Source organism: Stegostoma tigrinum, chromosome 22 (genome assembly GCF_030684315.1).
Source record: "Stegostoma tigrinum isolate sSteTig4 chromosome 22, sSteTig4.hap1, whole genome shotgun sequence".
NCBI classification, from domain to species: Eukaryota; Metazoa; Chordata; class Chondrichthyes; order Orectolobiformes; family Stegostomatidae; genus Stegostoma; species Stegostoma tigrinum.
The window spans coordinates 12633071-12654976 of NC_081375.1; the positions used below are offsets into that span (position 1 = coordinate 12633071).

At 41.1% G+C, this 21906-nt stretch overlaps 1 protein-coding gene across 7 annotated transcripts in view; it reads right to left on the reverse strand.

Moving 5' to 3' along the window:
• aspscr1 (ASPSCR1 tether for SLC2A4, UBX domain containing) overlaps positions 1 to 21906 on the reverse strand; it is a 244182-nt gene that overhangs the window by 151017 nt on the left and 71259 nt on the right. For all 7 annotated transcript variants that reach the window (XM_048555405.2, XM_048555401.2, XM_048555402.2 and 4 more), the window contains 2 exons: positions 20968 to 21041; positions 12344 to 12965 (listed from right to left, as the gene is read on the reverse strand). In XM_048555405.2, coding sequence (XP_048411362.1) covers positions 12344 to 12965; positions 20968 to 21041 — 696 coding nt within the window. The remainder of the gene's footprint in view (positions 1 to 12343; positions 12966 to 20967; positions 21042 to 21906) is intronic.

Consider the following 21906-nt stretch of genomic DNA (forward strand, 5'->3'; position numbering starts at 1 on the left):
ATCATGAGGGGTACAGACAAGGTGGATAGCAAGAAGCTTCCCCCCCCTCCTCCTCTCCAACACCCCCCTCTCCTCCTCCTCCTCCTCCTCCTCCTCTCCCCCCTCCCTTGCATGTTGGACTGATATAATTTAATGATGATTTTCAACATCACGAGGGGGCCAGATGTGACAAAACGTTCCCATTACAGAAAGAGTTGAGAACCAGAGAACATGCATATAATGTGATTGGCAAAAGAAACAAAGGTATAGATAGAGTGGACAGTCAGAGATTTTTTCCTAGGGTGGAGGTGGCTAATACAAGGGGGCATAGTTTTAAAGTGAGTGGAGGTAGACATAGGGGAGGCGTCAGAGGTAGGTTTTTTTTTTACTCAGAGTGGTAGGGATTTAGAATGCATTACCAGAGAGAGTAGTGGAGTCGGCCTCATTAGGGGCATTCAAGCGGCTATTATATAAGCATATGGACGATAATATAAGGTAGGGTTGGACGTTAGATAGACCTTAAGATGAGGGTAACAGTTCGGCACAACATCGTGGGCCAAAGGGCCTGTAATGTGTTGTACTTTATGTTCTAACTTGAAAATAATTCATGGAAATATCCTTGTCTTTGTGTTACTTTAGTTTAGCTGGAAAGGAGCAGTAAATTTAGCTTGGCAAATTGCTACAATACAACACTTGGAAAGTACACACTGCACCTTTAATTCATCAATGGTTGAAATTTGAGTTCAACGACAGAGCTACCACCAAAGTGAATAGCTTTTACATGGGCAGCATCAAGAATTGAAATTAGCTCAACTCGAGCAAATGCCTATGAACTTGATAAACAGAAGAATAGCTTACAGGAGCTCGTGGATGAAAAGACTGAGACAATTGCTTCCCTAGAGGAAACACTTCACCAGAAAGTAAGTGGTTTTTAAAGAAACTGGCCTTTCCTTTTAAACTTGTAAACTTATTAGTAGTATTTTGAACAGATTTGCAGCATTTAAAGAAGTGAACACAGAATATTTACTTTATATGAGTGATCTTTATCCTAGATGAAGACTCATTATTGTTTATTTTATCTTATCTTCAATATCAGGTCTCAAGCAATAAATAAAAAATAAATCCCAATTTATAGTTAGGTGAGAAATCTTAAGAGTATAATTCGAAGTTTTTACAATCTAAAAAGCTAAATCTCAACAGTCTTACGTCTGTGATCAGCAAGGTTTTGGAAAGAATTCTGAGGGATAGGATTTATGACTATTTGGAAAAGCATAGCATGATTAAAGGGAGTCAGCATGGCTTTGTGAGGGGCAGGTCATGCCTTACAAATCTTATTGAGTTCTTGGAGGAAGTCACGAGACAGGTTGACGAGGGCCGAGCAGTGGATGTGGTGTACATAGACTTCAGCAAGGCATTTGATAGGGTTCCCCACGGCAGGTTCATTCATAAAGTCAGGAGGTATGGGATACAGGGTAATTTGGCTGTCTGCATTCAGAATTGATTGGCTGACAGGAGGCAGAGAGTGGTTGTAGATGGTAAGTATTCTGTCTGGAGGTCAGTGCTGAGTGGTGTCCCACATGGCTCTGTTCTTGGGCCTCTGCTCTTAGTTGTTTTTATAAATGACTTGGATGAGGAAGTTGAGGGGTGGGTTAGTACGTTTGCTGATGACACGAAGGTTGGAGGTGCCGTTGATAGTATCGAGGGCTATTGCAGGCTTCACCGAGACATTAACAGTATGCAGAGCTGGGCTGAGAAATGGCAGATGGAGCTCAACCTGGATAAATGCGAGGTGATGCATTTTGGAAGGTCGAACTTAAATGCTGAATATAGGATTAAAGGCAGGATTCTCGGCAGTGTCGAGGAACAGTGGGATCTTGGTGTTCAAGTGCACAGCTCCCTCAAAGTTGCCACCCCGGTGGATAAGATTGTTAAGAAAGCATATGGTGTTTTGGCTTTCATTAACAGGGGGATAGAGTTTAAGAGCCGCGAGGTTATGCTGCAGCTCTACAAAACCCTGGTGAGACCACACTTGGAATATTGTGTCCAGTCCTGGTCGCCCTATTATAGGAAAGATGTGGAGGCTTTGGAGAGGGTGCAAAGGAGGTTTACCAGGATGCTTCCTGGACTGGAGGGCTTGTCTTACGAGGAGAGGTTGACTGAGCTCGGACTTTTCTCTCTGGAGAGAAGGAGGAAGAGAGGTGACCTGATTGAGGTGTACGAGGTTATGAGAGGCATGGATAGAGTCAGTAGCCAGAGACTTTTCCCCAGGGCAGGATTGACTGCCACGAGGGGTCATAGTTTTAAGGTGTTAGGAAGAAGGTATAGAGGAGACGTCAGAGGGAGGTTCTTCACCCAGAGAGTTGTGAGCGCATGGAATACTTTGCCAGTGGAAGTCGTGGAAGCAGAGTCATTAGTGACATTTAAGCGACTGCTGGAGATGCACGTGGACAGAAGTGAATTGAGGGGAATGTAGGTTAGGTTATGTTATTTTTGGATTGGGATTATTCCACGGCACAACATCGTGGGCCGAAGGGCCTGTACTGTGCTGTACTTTGCTGCTGCTGCTGCTGCTGTAATCCTGCTCCAAGTCCTTTGGATAGTAAACGGGCTTTAGCCACACAATGCAGCCTCTGCCTCCCCCATCTTACCTACATCTTGATATGGCTGATCCAGTTCATCTGGTCAATGAAACAGTCAGTGTCATGTGCACTGGGGAGCAGCTGGCTTGGGACTCATGGTTCACAAAGCTGTTTGCCCCTGGGGCTTTTCCTCACATCATGTCTGAGGTGTGTTGCAGACTACTTGATCAAAAACTATGAATAATCACATCACAACTGTTGCTTTATCATGAAATTATGAGGATAGCAGAAGCCAAACTAGATGGACCATGATTTTTGTTCTTTTCGCAACTCAAGTGTAGGAGTGTTGCTATTGAAAGTTAGTTACAGGTGTTTTTCATGCTGGAATGGTCATTCATAACACTTGCATGGTGCGAAGGTCATCTACTATGGTGTACTTAAAAACTTGCATGTTGGATTGATATAATTTAATGACGATGTTCAACATCATGAGGGGGCCAGATGTGAAAAAATGTTCCCATTACAGGAAGAGTTGAGAACCAGAGAACATGCATATAATGTGACTGGCAAAAGAAACAAAGGCAACATACGGAAACATTTTTTCATAGCGACCGGCCACAATTTGAACTGCCTGAAAGGGTGCTGGATGCAAATTCATGACTTTTAAACAGGAACTGCATTAGCACCAGAAGGGAGAACATTTGCAGGGCCTCAGGATAAGGTAGGATAGAATTAACTAAATTGCTCTTGCAGACAACCAGCACATGCTCAATGGACTGAAAAGCTATATCATAGAATAACATATTCTGTGATATGCAAGGTATTTCCAATACATCAGAGTTTAACAGTTGCTTACAGCACAACTGAATCTTGAACACTGAACTACAGAGAAGATTTTGCTCATGGAAAGTTCTAGTTTTAGTAGTAATATCAACAATAGTAGAGAAAGTCCTTCTTTCTAGTATCATTAAAACATACAGAACGTAAGACAAGAAACACAGTATACTACAAATCCCATAGTTTAAAATCAGGAATGTTTGTTGGAACATTCCCAAGCGAAGGGACTGATACAAGGGCACTGCCTGAGGCCAGAGGCATTTGGTTATGGGGAGATCCTTTCTGCAAGAACGACTGCAGCAGGGTGAGCTCAGTTGTGATAGCTTCATCTTTAATAACCTGCCAACATGTAATTAATGAATTAATTAATGGTGCTGGGACCGAGATTTTAAATAGGCCTGAAGGTTTTTTTTGGTGAGAAAGAAATGACCTATGTTTTGCGGTTTGTTCTAATTAATGCCCAAAGTTGTTTTATAATTTGTCTGGTTGAAAGCTGATATATGAAGGCCATAAAAATTACTGGCACAAGTCTTACAGGAGAGGTCAACTTAATCTGAGCTTTATTTAAAAAGTGCTGCCAATCGCTTAAGAACCCACTTGAGAGCACTTAAACAAAAACAAAACAATAGTCTTGAAAATATTCAGTTATTTTAAGTACTTCCAGTTCCTTTGAGTACTGGATGTCTTTCACAATCTTTGAAATGGGTACTCTCTCAATTAGCAACTAGAAATGTGTTGCTCACTAAAATTCCCCTACGGGAAGTTTGCTCACAAAGACTTTGGAAGTTATTCAGAAAGCAGCCCAAACCAAAAAATAAATGAAAACTAAGATATTTAGATATTAAACTTTGTTTCAAATGGATTTTTGTTTTTGTATTTAGAACATACATTCAAAATATAAATGTTAGTGTAACGCCATACTGAAGCTCAGTAGTTTCAACCAGTGACTGTGCTTTCCTTAATTAGCATTTAAAAATGTATAAAACAAGACTACATTATTGCTATTATCTAACCATTTGAACTGACGTATCTAGTGATCATTACCAACGGTACTGCCCATCAGCAACATACTCTCTTGTTATATGCGCTATGCCAGGAAGCAGTCAATGGGCTCTGAACCACTTCTGCAAGATATTTCTTCATTCTCCAAAACAAGGCTTTCTAAAATTACCATTTACAACCTAACCCTATTACCTCAAAGTCGTTCATTTAAATTGCATGATCAGCTGAATTTAAATTACTAGATAATTCAAATTTTGAGGAGCAATGAGAAACTTTGAATGGTCAGAGATGGGCTAAAAACCAAAACATATTTTTTGCAGTTTTACTTTCTAAAAATTACATTTTTGAATCAACTTATCTTGAAGACTAATCCACGTTTGAATGAAGTAGTCACAGTATCTGTTCTTCGATCTCATGGTACTGGCTCCCATTTCACTCAAGTCAAAGTAAAAACCTACACAATCAAATTAACAATTTTGAATAATTTCATTACGTTACTCCAGATCTTGGGAGCTTAAAAAGTCTAAACTTGCCTTCAATAATCTAACTAACCTATCTTTTGCCAGAAGATTTGATTTTTCAGCCACAGAAGCCAACCCAAAATGGAGAAAAGGTGGATAGGAAAGCACGACCAAACTGCTGTTGTTGTGGGAGGGAGGAGAAAGGAAAGAAATGAGAGATTGTGTTCAGGAAGAAATTTTCTGAGGAAAGATGAGGGCTTGAGGGGACAGTAAGTGTGCAAGAGATACATGTCTATAATCTCTACTACGAATATTGCAAATTTTCTATATGCTTTACAATATTAACAGCTATCTAAAATTGCTGGTTGAAAAATCATTGTATTAATAAGCACTTGGTCAATTGTCTGCACTGTTTTACTGAGCACTATTATTTGTATAGAAAATTCAGGGAGAGGGTCGTTGAGATAATGCCAGCCACAGTGAGTAATACTCCAAAATCCTGATTTATTCCGTTGTAGAATGCAGTGAAGGATAAAACTAGTCAAATCTTCAAACCCTTTATTAGCTTTTAGATAAAGGGGTACACTTTATTAACATCTCCACCCGAAGAACACAATTAAAATGCTCAGATATTATATAATTTATACAACTTCTTACCTCTTGGTCAAAAACCTCATAGGCTGTGGCATGTTCCAAGTGTATATTAAGATCTTATTTTAAAATGGCAAGTTAGCTTTCTGCCTCAGTCACCTTTCTGGGGAGTTAGTTCCAAACCATCTGGGTGAATGTTTCCTGAATGATTCCACTTTGACTCGTTACACAAGAAAATAAAATGTTGGTACAGTATAAGAAATTGGCAGATGTGTAATCTAGAAAAAGCATCCATGGATCACTCATACTTCACTCTTATGCCTAATGTTACCCAAACTCTGGAATACACTGATAAGTATCAATGACTCACGCATCGATCACCCTTTGTGTATATTTTTATAAATTCATTCTCCCAAAACAAATAAAAATTCAATTTGAAATGCCATTTTTTAAGTTGTACATTTAGCTTTTATCACATTTTCAACTGAAAAGATTAAAACAGACACAGTCTCCCAATACCACAGCTGAGTGTTACTGATTATTAGTTGTTGCTAGTATGGAGAAAGCTGCTGATCAGTCTCCTTTTAATGCAATAGTTCTAACTATTCTGCTTGTGCAGTTGTGCATCACATCCTTTCACTTATACAATTCTCATTTTGACCCCCCTTTGGGCTATTGTATATTTTCCAGTATGTCACAATATAAAAATAATTTCCATCATCATTCTGTAGGAAATCCAATTTGTTAGAATAACCTCAGGAGCATAACACATCAAAGTAACAGCAAAGAAACTAGGTCTTTGTCACAGTGTTGTGAAAACTATAATTAATTCAAGAGATGTAAATTTGGCACGCACTCAACTAGCTAAACTGATTTAGAAAACACTTCAAATTGTGGCTTCAATCAGACTGATGATGATTGCAAATGCATGATTCACAACAGTTTGGTCTTTAACTGAATACAAAAGACAATGCAATGTCCAGAAAATTAAGAGATTTTGAACACAAGGGACCAATCTTACATAAATGATGTAACTTTGTTTATACTACACATTCTGGGATTTGATATTTGACTATTTAGCCTAACAGTGCACAGCAATGCTCACTTCATATATTTCTTATATGTTGCAAAAATATTATAAATATACTATTCTACTGGAGATAGTCTTGCTATGCAGATGGTAACACAAAAGACATTATGCCAACCCAAAAAGTCATGCTTTGTTCACTGTCTCTTTTCACCCACAGGTTTTACTTGCAGAGTGGCAAGTTGAATGTATTTCCAGACACATTTCCCCGACTTCTAAATAGTACAATCATATCCAATTCAGAAGTGAAGTGTCTTTTCACAGTTAAGTGAATCAGAAAAGTGTTACATCTTTCTTCAAAGCCCTGAGATGAAGCACGGATGGTTAATTAAGTATGATCCTATGTTAATTGGAAAACTATATAAATTTTATCAGGGCTATATGCAGATAACCTGTTTCTCTTACAATTCATAAATGGTCAAATATTTGCAAATCAGTTTTAACCACTTTGAGACCACGTTCTGATTCTGATAAACCGAAATGCCGCACTGGAATCTATCCTGACAGTCATATCCTCAAATCGGTTCAGAAACAATTTTCTTTGTTTGGTTATCCTGTTTTCTTAATACTCAAATCTTTGCCCAAAACTGCAGATGCTTCTGGCAAATGAAACGTCTCAATTAGGTTTGGAAGGGAAATTTACTTCTTTTTCTTAAAGTTGACTCCCACGTCTGGTTTAGAATATTTGTGATGACATTTTGTTAGCTTGTGATCACACCAAACTGGATATAAAAAGTGTGTTAGGCATTTGAGCACACCATTCATAGATCATTTCTTATGAGGTGACAGGTGTGTCAGAAACAGTTAAACATTCCAAGGCGATGAAACACAAACTACTCACTGATTCTTCATTTTAATGGAGCTATCCATCAAACAGTAGGTTACATTCCATTTTGCTCTCATACCAGGATAGGTTTAATTGCTCTTTTCTGTCCATAGAAATTATTACTTTGAATACAAAACATAAAGGCAAGAGATTGGGTTGAGGGAACTCTCTCACTTCTCCAAATGAACGGTTCAGAGAAACACTTGCCGATACCTGGAACAGACCCTAATTCTACGTTATCTACAGTTGGTATGTCCAAGAAATGGTGAAAGAACGGACAGAACGGACGGTTATACTCAACACAAACAACGTGTGCCAAACTGACAAGCATATTCTTTTCGGTAAATTTTGTGTCTAACAAGGTGTGGCATCAGTAAAGTGGAGAATGGAAAAATGTCATTTCACACAGGAGCAGCTGGAGGATGATTTTAACAGGCCTTTGAATGGGGCATAAGTCACGACTGTCAGAAACGCTGGCCTACTATAAATTCCTAATTTTTCCAAGGGATAGTTAACGTGTGCTCAAACAACCCAACTGGCAACAAAGTGAAGCCAACGCAGATTCTTTTAAATAGCCAGTTCATAATTCACTGGTTTAAGAACTTTTACATTTAAGAGTGAAATGTTCTACCTTAGAAAATGTGGATATCGGATTGAGAAACTGGTAATAATCCTGAAGTAATGCAAATCAAACAAACAAACTTCTGAGTTTATTATAACTAAAAGTTGAGGCTGTGCTGACTTAGCAAAGGTATCATAAAACAGTTGGGGAAACCAAGCGGAGGCTTGGGGACCGCTTTGCAGAACACCTCCGCTCAGTTCGCAACAAACAACTGCACCTCCCAGTCGCAAACCATTTCCACTCCCCCTCCCATTCTCTTGATGACATGTCCATCATGGGCCTCCTGCACTGCCACAATGATGCCACCCGAAGGTTGCAGGAACAGCAACTCATATTCCGCCTGGGAACCCTGCAGCCATATGGTATCAATGTGGACTTCACCAGTTTCAAAATCTCCCCTTCCCCTACTGCATCCCTAAACCAGCCCAGTTCATCCCCTCCCCCCACTGCACCACACAAACCAGCCCAGCTCTTCCCCCCCCACCCACTGCATCCCAAAACCAGTCCAACCTGTCTCTGCCTCCCTAACCGGTTCTTCCTCTCACCCCAAGCCGCATCCCCATCTACCTACTAACCTCATCCCACCTCCTTGACCTGTCCGTCTTCCCTGGACTGACCTATCCCCTCCCTACCTACACACTCTCCACCTATCTTCTTTTCTCTCCATCTTCGGTCCGCCTCCCCCTCTCTCCCTATTTATTCCAGTTCCCTCCCCCCATCCCCCTCTCCGATGAAGGGTCTAGGCCCGAAACGTCAGCTTTTGTGCTCCTGAGATGCTGCTTGGCCTGCTGTGTTCATCCAGCCTCACATTTTATTATCTTGGAATCTCCAGCATCTGCAGTTCCCATTATCTCTCATAAAACAGTAGGTAGGTTTACCAAGCTAAAGAAATGGAGGCATGAAGTCTCCAGTAATTCTAGTGAAAGTTATTTTTGTGTTTTTCCAGAATTAAGGAAAGCTTTTGAATTAAAAGTTAATTTTCATTTCTACCTTGAAGCAGGTAATGTGTGTCACCTTGACAATGCAAATGGGTAGAGTTCAGACAAATATTTTACCTTGAGTTATCTCTGAATTTCGTCAGAGCATGACCAGCAGGCATGGCTGGGCTGAGAGAAGCAACTAAAGGACTATGATAACAGGGTGGAGCTGGATGAACACAGCAGGCCAAGCAGCATCTCAGGAGCACAAAAGCTGATGTTTCGGGCCTAGACCTTTCACCAGAGAGGGGGATGGGGAGAGGGAACTGGGATAAACAGGGAGAGAGGGGGAGGCGGACCGAAGATGGAGAGAAAAGAAGATAGGTCGAGAGGAGCGTATAGGTGGGGAGGTAGGGAGGGGATAGTCAGTCCAGGGAAGATGGACAGGACAAGGAGGCGGGATGAGGTGGTAGGTAGGAAATGGAGGTGCGGCCCGAGGTGGGAGGAAGGGATGGGTGAGAGGAAGAACAGGTTAGGGAAGCAGAGACAGGCTGGGCTGGTTTTGGGATGCAGTGGGGGGAGGGGTCGAGCTGGGCTGGCTTCGGGATGCAGTGGGGGAAGGGGAGGTTTTGAAGCTTGTGAAGTCCACATTGATACCATTGGGCTGCAGGGTTCCCAAGCAGAATATGAGTTGCTGTTCCTGCAACCTTCAGGTGGCATCATTGTGGCACTGCAGGAGGCCCATGATGGACATGTCATCTGAGGAATGGGAGGGGGGAGTTAAAATGGTTCGCGACTGGGAGGTGCAATTGTTTGTTGCGAACCGAGCAGAGGTGTTCTGCAAAGCGGTCTCCAAGCCTCCGCTTGGTTTCCCCAATGTAGAGGAAATCACACCGGGTACAGTGGATACAGTATACCACATTGGCAGATGTGCAGGTGAACATCTGCTTGATATGGAAAATCATCTTGGGGCCTGGGATATGGGTGAGGGAGGTGGTGTGTTGGGAGGTGGTGTGGGGGCAGGTGTAGCACTTCCTGTGGTTGCAGGGGAAGGTGCCGGGTGTGGTGGGGTTGGAGGGGAGTGTGGAGCAAACAAGGGAGTCGCGGAGAGAGTGGTCTCTCCGGAAGGCAGACAAGGGTGGGGATGGAAAAATGGCTTGGGTGGTGGGGTCGGATTGTAGATGGCGGAAGTGTCGGAGGATGATGCATTGTATCCAGAGGTCGGTGGGGTGATACGGAGGACGAGGGGTTCCTCTGGGGGCGGTTGTGACGGGGGCAGGGTGTGAGGGATGTGTTGGGTGAAATGCGGGAGACGTGGTCAAGGGCATTCTCGACCACTGTGGGGGGAAAGTTGTGGTCCTGGAGGAACGTGGACATCTGGGATGTGTAGGAGTGGAATGCCTCATTCTGGGAGCAGATGCGGTGGAGGCGGAGGAATTGGGAACAGGGGATGGAATTTTTGCAGGAGGCTGGGTGGGAGGAGGTGTATTCTTGGTAGCTGTGGGAGTCAGTGGGCTTGAAATGGACATCAGTTTCTAGCTGGTTACCCAAGATGGAGGCTGAGGGGTCCAGGAAGGTGAGGAATGTGTCCCACCACAACTAAATGACTATGTTAGTTTTCAAGTTGCACTTGCTCCACAGGTGAGCCACATCATCTCAACGGGTTGGCTAGTAAATTTTTGACTTGTGTACCTTGCAGCTCCTTAGAAGTCAAGATTAAAAGTCAGACCCATACCGGAGGTAGAGTGAATACTAGATCCCAAATGCAGTCCACAATTGGGAGCTAGGATTCAACAGAAAACAAAATTGGAAAAAAGAGATAAACTAATAGAACATGTGATCAGCTGGAAGCTAAAGAGAAAAACCTTCATTGAATGCCTTCCAGAAGATTTTACTAGCGATCCTGCAGTTGCACTGTACAAGACTGGTGATCCAAGATGACCTTTGCAGGAACAGAAGTGGGAAAGTTCAGATCCTAGTGTCAGAATTAAACACTTTTCTGAGAGGTGAAATTACTCATCCTTCCACATCAAAGTAACATCCTTAATAGGCCACTGTTACATTTCTACTTCCCGAGTTTGAATTGGAAGCAGTTTTATGCCTGTGCCCATGAAGCAATACATCAACCCTCTCCAATAGAGTCAGAGATTTTATGAACCCCACTTTATATTTCAGCAGCCATGGTGAATATAGCATTCTAGTTAGCAGTCATCACAGAATTCTTACAGTGCAGGCAGATGCCATTCAGTCCCATCAAGCCTGTACCGATCTTTCGAAAAGCATTCCACTCGATCCTCATGATCCCACATTTATCATATCTAGCCCACTTAGTCTGCATACCAAGGCACAACTTAACATGGCCGATCTATCTGATCTACACATCGTTGGACAGTGGAAGGAAACGGGAGCAGCGGAGGAAGCCCACACAGGCACGGGGAGAATGTGTGGAGTTTGCACAGTCACCCAAGGCTGGAGTATGAAGCTTTATTCCTGGCTTTTTGTACAAAATTTTCTGAATCAATTTGGATGCAAAAACAGTAACACAAGTTCACACCACAGCTTTACCTTAAAAGCCAGGAACCCTCATGACGCTACTTCAATCTAAATGCTGTGTAATTGCATTTCTCACATTTTACGGTACGCTTTCTGGCATGGATTAGCCCAACATTATCAAGTTCAAAACTTACTGGTTTGGGAGTACATGAACTTCAGAAATGAAAGGTTTGATTTGCTGTTGCCAGACAGAGGCTTTACATTCTGTCAGTAGTCAGTATAGGCTACCAAAGGTGACAAGCAGGAAAGTTTTAATCAAATACTTGCACACATCTAACAAGTTTTTATGAGTCGCATCCGTCATTTGTTTGCCATAGTGTTAACACAATGTGATTACAAAGTTAAAGAAATGAACAATCTATTTTGTAACTGGAAATTTATTGAATTTTTAAAAGCAGAGTCAGCTATGACAGTAACAGGTCTCAGTGTGGTTTGGAATAAACATTGAAGGAAGACATCTAACTTTCATCATGTAATTCAGGATCAAGAAGATTTAAAGTCAGACAAGGCAAGTCAAAAGGAAGTGACTAAGTAAAATGAAACGTGGATCTTAAAAGCCTAGGATTAGCAGAGGAAGGAAAAGCTAGGAATGCCAAAAATAAAAGCATTGCTTTTTAAGTTGCAACATGACTATCACACCACAGTTGTTACAACAGATGCTATCTGCAAAGAGGGAGAGGAAAAAGGCTCCTTGATTGGAATTTAAGATTTTCGTACTCGTACAGTAACGGAAGATCCTGGCACAAGTGCAAACACCTAAAATGTTAACCTAACTGCACAACCTGCGACTAAAAATTCTGGGACAAATGCAACTTGAGCTTCTTCATACTTATTGTATCAGCAATGGACAGTTTTTTTCTCCAGTGTAAGCTAATATCTAATTTCCTACCTTTAAAGGTGACTTCCGAGGAACAGTTTTTGATTTCTTTGGATGTGGTGGACCAGCTGAAGTAGAAGAGTGCGCTGTTGCCTTTGATGGTTCATCAAGGTTAAGTTGATTACGATCCATTCCCGAGTTGGCCAGATCTTTACCTCCTGTTGGAAAGGAAGTAACATCAGGACTTCCATTGTTTTTTGTGGATGAGACACTGCAGTCTGAAACGTCTGAATATTCCGAGGGACAACTTGAATCAGGAGCAACAAGCTGTGCTGAGCCATCACTTGGATTTTCTGACGATTCAGATCTGATTTGTCCAGCTGACAACTTATCTTCATCTTTCTTTTGGAAAGGGTCTGTATTGTCTTTGCTTCGTTCTTGTGTCAAGTCCATTGATGGCACTTGTTTGTCTGAAAACTCCTCCATAGTTCTGTGCAAATTAATCCCTGTGCTCAACCCATTAGGACTAGAATCATCGACGGAACAAACAGAACCTGGTTCAATTGCACAGCCATCAACAACCTCGATCAGCACAGTTTTTGATTCAGGTTTGTTCACTGGCTGTTTGTCAGAAATTGGAGCCAAATCCATTGCTTCATTTTGTGCATCCACACTGGATCGCTTCAAAACGTATCTGCGTGAAAGAATGATACAGAATTATCAAAAAATAAATCAACAAACCACATGAACTGTGTGTTCAGGCACGTTCTGCACCACCCATTGGTACAAGACACAGAATACTACTTTCAAAGCATTAAGCATCAAAGGTTTATGGGAATGTTAGTTAGCCTAAAATAACAGTGATGTATAAATTCAAAAATTACTATCTCTGGATGTATGAACAAAGTAAAGTTGCCATATTCCCAAAGGACCATAGGGCTGCTTGCTCCTGAGACACAACTGGTTGTGGTTTATGCCTCAAGGAAGGAGAGTTTTGTTAAGGAGAGAGTCCATCATGGCAACTTCAGCAGTGCAGGAATTGAACCAATGCTGCTGATGACACTGCACCACAAACCAGCTGTGCAACCAACTGAACTAACCAACAGCCTTGAAGTCTGCTAATAAAAATAAGAGCAGAAAATGGAGACCACTAAGTCAAAAGTTTAGAAGCAATCACATGCTTGTTAGAAGCAGAGATATTTATTTCATTCAACCCGGTTCTTAACCATAATATATTTTTGACGTTATCGTCGCCCCATCAGCCACAAAAGGCTACCAGGTGGTTTGGTTCGATTCATAGCCACAAATCTAAAGGTTGAAAGATGATAGCTCACTCCAAGGCCTCAGCACACAATGTCAGCTGAAACCTCAGTGCAATACTGGTTAGACTGTACCCTGAGTAGCGTGTACAGTTTTTGCCTTTGCATTTAAGGATACAGAGGCATTGGAAGGCGTTCAAGAGGTGGTTCATTTAGCTGAGTCCTAGGATAAAGGGGTTGACTTATCAAGAACTGCTGAATAGGTTAGGCCTTTATTCACCAGTGTTTAAAAGAATGAGGGGTCATCTTATTTACTGGAGTCAACGTTGAGAATTTACCCCCCCTACCAGTTTTGAACTGGTGGACAGTTTCAGAATTAAGAGGTCACTATTCCAAAACTGACATGCAAAGGAACTTCTTCTCTCAGACATTTGCCAATGTTTGGAATTCTCTACCCCAAAGAGTTGTGAAAGCTAGATCATTGGAAGTATTTAAAGAAGAAGCCGATAGATTTTTGAAATAATTGGGGAGATGACAACTATTTCAGCTAGCACAAATAAAAAGAGCTGACATCTGCAGCAGTTCAATTGTAATCTTGCTGAATGTCAGGGCAGGGCGGGTTTAAACAGCTGAATGGCTTACTCCTCCTCCTATTCCTTATGTTCATAAGGCAATTACCTCCTCCTGTTACCAGTGTGACAGGCTTGAGAAGGGTCCAAATGGCCTCCTGCTGTTTCTTGTGTAGCAAGCTGGAGATGAGGCCAAGATAATGGGAACTGCAGCTGCTGGAGAATCTAAGATAACAAAGTGTGGAGCTGGATGAACACAGCAGGCCAAGCAGCATCTCAGGAGCACAAAAGCTGACGTTTCGGGCCTAGACCCTTCATTAGGGTCTAGGCCCGAAACATCAGCTTTTGTGCTCCTGAGATGCTGCTTGGCCTGCTGTGTTCATCCAGCTGCACACTTTGTTATCTTGGCAAAGAGACTGAATTGCGTTTTCCTATTCCTGTGGAATGGGCTGAAGAGGCCGAACTGCTTCCTCCTACACCCTGCAGAACAGGCTAGAGAAGGGGCTGAATTGCCTCCTATAGCTTTCTGTGTAACAGGCTGAAGTTGGGGCCGAATTGCTTCCTCTTGTCCAGTGCAGAAATGGTTGGAGAAGGGGGTTGAAATGGCCTCCTGCTGTCCTCTGCAGGATAGGCTTGAGAAGGAGCCAAACGGTAGATGCAGAAGCGATGTTCCCGCTGACTGGTGAGCCCAGAACGAAGGATCACAGTCTAAGGAGACACTAAAATATTTGTAATGGACAGGAGGAGAAATTTCTTCACCCACAGAATGACGAGCCTGTGGAATTCTCTCAAAATAAAACATCAGGCTGGGACAGTGAATGTTTTCAAAGGGGTGTTGGATATAGTTTTTAGGGGTCAAAGGAATTATTGGTATAGGGTTGGAGCAAGAATTGGGTCACAATTTGGATGTTGGGTGGCAGGACATGTTCAAAAGGGCCAAGTTGCCTACTCCAGTTCCTGTTTTCTGCATCGCGACTAACATGATCACCATTAGTGTGAGAGATGGTGGTGTAGTTATAATGTCATTCAAGTGGCAGATGGAGCTTAAGTGTGAGGAGCTACATTTCAGACAGGTAAATCAGGGCAGGGCTCATATACTTAATTGTAAAGTCCTGGGGAGTGGTGCTGAACAGAGACTCTGCAAAGCAGATTCATAGCTCCTTGAAATTGGAGTCACACGTAGATAGGATAGTGAAGGCGGCATTTGGTATGCTTGCCTTTATTGGTCAGTGCATTGAGTATAGGAGTTGGGAGGTCATGTTGCAGCTGTACAGGACACTGGTTAGGCACTGTTGGAATGCAGTGTGCAATTCTGATCTTCTCCCCCCCCCCCCCGATAGGAAGAATGTTGTGAAACTTGAAAGGGCTTAGAAAAGATTTACAAGGATGTTGCCATGGTTGGAGGGTTTGAATTATAGGAAAAGGCTGAATAGGCTGCAGCTATTTTCCCTGGAGCATCAGAGGCTGAGGGATGTCCATATAGAAGTTTATAAAATCATGAAAGGGACAAGATTTAAAAGGGACTTACGGGGCAACATTTTCATGCAGAGAGTGGTGCATGTATGGAATGAGCTGCCAGAGGAGGTGGAGGAGGGTGGAACAATTACAACATTTAAAAGGCATCTGGACAGGTATAAAAATAGGAAGGATTTAGAGGGAAATGGGCCAAATGCTGACAAATGGGACCAGATTTATTTAAGATATCTGATCAAAATGGGCAGGTTGGGCCGAAGAGTCTGTTTCCATGCTGTACATCTCTTTGACTTTTAAGTAGTAATCACAAGACCGAAGCTAATGCTATAGGGAAATGGTTTAAAGGTTAGATCACATGGAATATACAGAGAACTAGCTGTCTAGACACAGAACTGGCTTGAAGGTAGAAGACAGAGGATGGTGGTGGAGCTTTGCTTTTCAGGCTGGAGCCCTGTGACCAGTGGTGAGTCAAGGATTGGTGCTAGCTCCACTGCTTTTCATCATTTATATAAATGCTTAGGAGGTATGTTTAGTAAGTTTGCTGATGGCACCAAAAATAGGTGTAGTGGGACAGCGAAGGAGGTTACCTCAGTACAACGGAATCTTGATCAGATAAGCCAATGTGCCAAGGAGTGGCAGAAAGAGTTTAATTTATGTAAATATGAAGTGCTGCATTTTGGAAAGCCAAATCAAGGCAGGACTTATACACTTAATGGGAAGGTTTGGGGGAGTGATGCTGAACAAAGAGACCTTGAAGTGCAGGTTCATAATTTCTTCAAAGTGGAGTTGCAGGTGGATAGGGTAGTGAAGACAACGTTTGGTATGCTTGTCTTTATTGATCAGTGCACTAAGTATAGGAGTTGGAAAGTCATGTTGCAGTTGTACAGGACACTGGTTAGGCCACTCCTGGAACACTGCATGCAATTCTGATCTCCCTGCTATAGGAAGGAAATTGTCAATCTTTTCTGAACCCATTTAAGTTTCACAAATATGTTGCCAGGGTTGGAGCGCTTGAGCTACAGGGAGAGGCAAAACAGGCTAGGGCTATCGTCCCTGGAGCGTTGGAGGCCGAGTGGTGACCTTGTAGTAGTTTATGAAACCATGACAGGCATGGATAGGGTGAATAAGCAAGGTATTTTCCCACGAGTGGGAAGTCCAAAACTAGAGGGCAGAGGTTTAAGATAAGAGGAGAAAGATTTAAAAGGGACCCTAAATGGGCAACTTTTTCCATATGGAGAGTGGTGCGTGTATGGAATGAACTCAGAGGAAGTGGTGAAGGCTCTTAAAATTACAACATTTAAACGGCATTTGGATGCGTACATGAATAGGAAGTTTTAGAGGGATATTGGCCAAATGCTGGCAAATGGGACTCGATTTATTTACGAAATTTGGTCGGCATGGACTAATTGGATGTGCTGTGCTGTACATTGCTATGGCTCTATAACTGCACTGCTTCAAAGTCAAGAATGGTAATTGTGGCATTTTGTATCAGTTGTCTCTCAAAAATAGTTGTGTTTAACATTCTTGTAGCATATCTGTTAATAACTCCCAAAAGTTTGTAAGGTGAATGTGAACACCTGCATTATCAGATCTTTGAAAAAATATGCTACAATGCTAACACTTCAGTGAAAATGAAAAAAAAATGCAACTAGCATGACCCCAAAGATAGTAGCACAAATTTGATTCACTATACCAAAGCAAACACTGCATTCTACACTCTGATGAAGGGTCTAAGCCTGAAACGTCAGCTTTTGTGCTCCCGAGATGCTGCTGGGCCTGCTGTATTCATCCAGCCTCACGTTTTATTATGTTGGATTCTCCAGCATCTGCAGTTCCCATTATCACCATTACACTGCATTCTACTGTAGGGTTTTGCCCAAACAACCTCAATCCAGAATCTAAGCTCTTTAGATGAAGATCTAAGTCAGCAACGACTTCTGCCATTGTTGAATTCTTGCCCCCTCTAACTTCAAATTAGAACGCTACCTTGCCATGGATCCTAACTCAGCAGCCAGTATTTGGTATAACTGTGGAATAGGGCAAGAGTCCTTCCAAATGATGGCTGCAATGTGCAATGCTGTAAATGGGACTAAGCAACTTTGGGACAACTGATTAAACAACAAAATATACTGCTGTAACCATGTTCATTTTTTAAAAATTAATATTATGAACTATGTATATAAAAAGTGTGTTCACAATATGCATTCCCAAATACTACTCAAGATTGAAGCAATGGCGAATGCATTAAACACACATATGTGAAAGCTTCCATTTATTGCAGAGATTTTTCAGATTCTTGGGTTTACTTTTCTTACCTGCATTTTACGCCTTGCTACTTTCCAAATCAATTTCCTATAGATTTGAAACCTTCGGAATGCTATCGGCTCAGTAACTTCAATCCTACAGCACATCTTCATACATTAACCTGTTATTGTGCAGCTTCGTTAATCATCACAGTATCAGCATAGATGATACCATCTGTGGTTATTACAGCAAAATTAGTTCCTTCCATATTATCCTTGAAGCTGTTCTCCTTTTCAAAGTGTGTACAGAATGAAGTATTTGCACAATAAATTGTAAAAATATTTATTGCACCACTCAACAACATGCAAGAAACGAAGATGTTGACGCATAACCTCTCTACATATACTAGTACTGTATTTCATATTTGTTTTTTCAACCCAACAATGATTTACATCAGTTGTTGTTTAATGCCTTTTCTTTGAGACCGAAAGCACAGATGCAATTGATCATTTTATCAGTCAGTCAATCACAGGAACGTTTACTTTTAAATAATTTAAAAGAGAGATTTATTCCTCTCACTGTTCAGTCCAGGAATCATCAAGAAATGCTGGGGTGAAAGGTAAAGAAAAGCAAAGCACTGAGCTATCAATGCAAGGACAATCTTAAGTCTCCATCAGCAACTAACATAACCTCTTCTTTTGCCAAGGCAAAGACATATTAACAAAATAGAATATATTAAGGAACGTAATGTTAGGGCCATTAACTTCCTTGAAACAAACAGGTAGGTCAAATGGCTACATTTGAAGGGCTGTCACAATGGGATCCTGCAATCTCAGGTTCCAACTGGCCTTTGTAAATTTGCACATCAACAATATTTTTGAGCAACATCAAGGGATGTAGAATGCCTTCCAATTTTTTTTCCTCCCCCAATAGAAATCAATTCTGCATGTAAAGAGAAAAGGGCAAAAACAGTGTTTCAATGCTTTTGACATTACTCCATTACAAAGTCAAAAATGAAGTGCAAATGCAAAATGGGCTGAAAGGGATCACAATTGAGTGACATAATTATGGGTAAAGGCAGTCTGAAGGACAAAACCCAAGGTCCAAATATTGCACAATAACCAAGACCCACCTTGAAGCAATTTAAAAGAAAAAAATTGCAGGAATAAGTTGAAAACAAATCGCAGAATCAATGTGTGCAAAAAAGAGATGCAATGCTGTATTACAAAGGAAATAAAACAACAAGGTGAGACCTCCACAAAGATTAAATACTATATCATTGCTTGTAGGCACTAGCACATCTCGAAAAGAAAAACAAAAAGTATGCAACAGAGAAAGGAGGAGAGTAGGTAAATATTCACCCCGACCAGCATCAATTGAACATAGATGGAGAGAAAATTCTTTAGATGAGTGAGGGGCAAGCAGGACAGAACCATCGACACCATACACCAAACTAGGAATTTCTTGTTTCATACCTTACTTCCAAAGCAAACAAATATTTTAAACAACTGTGTATTAAAAGCACATTGTGTATTGTGCATTATATGTGTAACAGTAAAATAGTACACGTATGGTTTTAGAATTTATGATTATACAGTTTAGTTAACCCAGATTGTAAGATTTCATTCTGCTTCTAAACATCAATTAGCAACAGCAAGGGTGTGGTGGTGGTCATGTCAAATCCAAATAATCTAAGTTATGAAAGATAATTCAAAGATCTGGTGATGTGTGGCCAAAACTGCATCAAGCTACCAGGTTTCTGCGGGAAGTTTAAATGGATACAATGCAATCTCAGCAAAAGTATGAACGGTCCACACCGTGTTGGTGACTCAATACTCTTTGAACTGATTAGCAAGATATTTGGTTGTAAATAACTGCTGTGAAATATAAACAGCTCAAGGAAGTGGCCTAACACTACTTACTGGGCGCAACTAAGAATGGGCAATAAATGCATTCGTGCCAGTTCACCTTGATTCCAAACACGACAGTTCATTAATTTTGTGAAATTTGATTCAAAGTATTAGAACTCAAATAGAATAACTAAACTTAAATTTTCAGAAATAGCATTCAACCATGAAAATTTGACAGGAAATAAAATACTATGGTTTTCAGAATTTGTTCTGAACATTTATTTACATTCCACCTGTTCTCATCAGTATAAAGTCTACACCAAAACTGCCAGGTATATGTATTTTTTTTTAAAAACATACCATACGAAGAAATGAAATATGGACTACACAAAAACATATGCAGCCCATTATTTTATAAAACAGGTTAATTCAATTAAAAGCAAGTCATACAAGAGCAAGTTTCATTTAAGACCAAGTTTTACAGCCCCACCCTGCCCCCATACAATATTACAGAACTACATGCTGTTTCACTTACAAACATGCTTTTCTTTCAGCTCCATAATGCCCTTCAGCAGTCAAATATTACCTTGTCTCATTTTGTCCTTTAGTGAGTGCCATTAATCAATCCAACTATCCATGACTGCACAAAAGCTGTGACTGTAATAGCCAACACAAAGATAATCTGGGTCATCGCATTTCAATAATTTAGGATTTGTCTAATTAGGTATCATAACTGCAATCTATCAGGCAAGTTAATTGTTTACTGTGCTACACTAGATTTAAATACTGAAAAATAACCCTTGTCATAATTTATTAAAATCTCACAAAGAACAATTTTAATTACGGGCATGTTTTTCTGGAAACTCTGCTTGAAGAATATGCCACGTACAGACCGCAAAAAAAAATGGACTTTTCTTAATAACAAGAAACTGTTGTGAATATAGAGCAGGACAGACTGAAAAGGAGGAAATACAGGTTAATGTTTAAATCAAAGACCTTAAATCAGAATGGTATCTACTGAAATGGCCCCACCTGAAACATGAACTTGCTTGTTCTCTTCTTCAACCAAGTCTGCAGGGCACTACCACCATTTTCCTTCAGATAAATGGTGTTCCTCTCTCCTACCATAGTTTGTAAGACTCGTTCAGCAAGGCCAAAAGCCCTGTTACATTTAGGTTACCAATGAGGACTGCCATCTACTTAATATATTTATTCCTGCTAATCACAGAGCTGTAGAACATAACTTTGACACTAACAGTATTCACCAAAATATATCTGCCCAAGCATGGTTGGCTTCTTACCTAATTATGGCACTACCATCGGTAAGTCCAAGTGATTTTAGAGTGGTTGTCTTCAGTGCAGATTCTCCAGCTATCTGAAACAGGCCACAAAGTGAAAGAACATACACCAAAAAGAAATTTAAAATTAAATCCATTAACTTGAGATAAATTCTTGCAGATAAAACATAGCTTCAACCGCACACTATTTAAAAGCACAATATCATGTTTTCTGTTTTAAAAATCAAAGGACACTGTAGTGAACAGCAGACACACTCAACCTTACATGCTTTCACCTTAGAGTTATTCAGCAATGTAATCTAAATGGCGATGCTTGATTACTAATCCAGCTGAAAAGTGGTCCCTCAACCAAGGTGGTTTGAAAAATACTGCTGTAAAATAAAGTTGAACTATTTGCAAAGTAGGTGTGTTTTGCTGAGTACTCAAGTACTCACCCTAATAACAGCACAAGGATTTAATATAAAAAAAGAGAGTCCTAAAGGTGTACGGAAACACTCCCTTCGGTCAGATTCGTCCAAGCGGACCAGATATCCTAGTAAATTTAGTTCTATATTCCAGTATTTGGCCCGTATCCCTCTAAACCCTTCTTATTCATATACCCAATCAGATGCCTTCTAAATGCTGTAATTGCACCAGCTTCCACCACTGCGTCTAGCAGCTCATTCCATACATATGCCACCCTCTGTGCGAAAAAGTTTTCCTTTAGGTCCCTTTTACAGTTTTCTCCTCTCATTTTAAACCTATGACCTCTAGGTTTGGACTCCCCCACCCCAGGGAAAAGACCTGGCCTTTTTACCTTATCCATTCCTCTCACGATTTTTATAAACCTCTATAAAAGGTCACCGCTCAGCCTCCAATGCTCTAGGGAAAATAGCCCCAGCCTATTCAGCTTTTCCCCCATAGCTCAAATCCTCCAACCCTGACGATAAGATGGAGAATGGG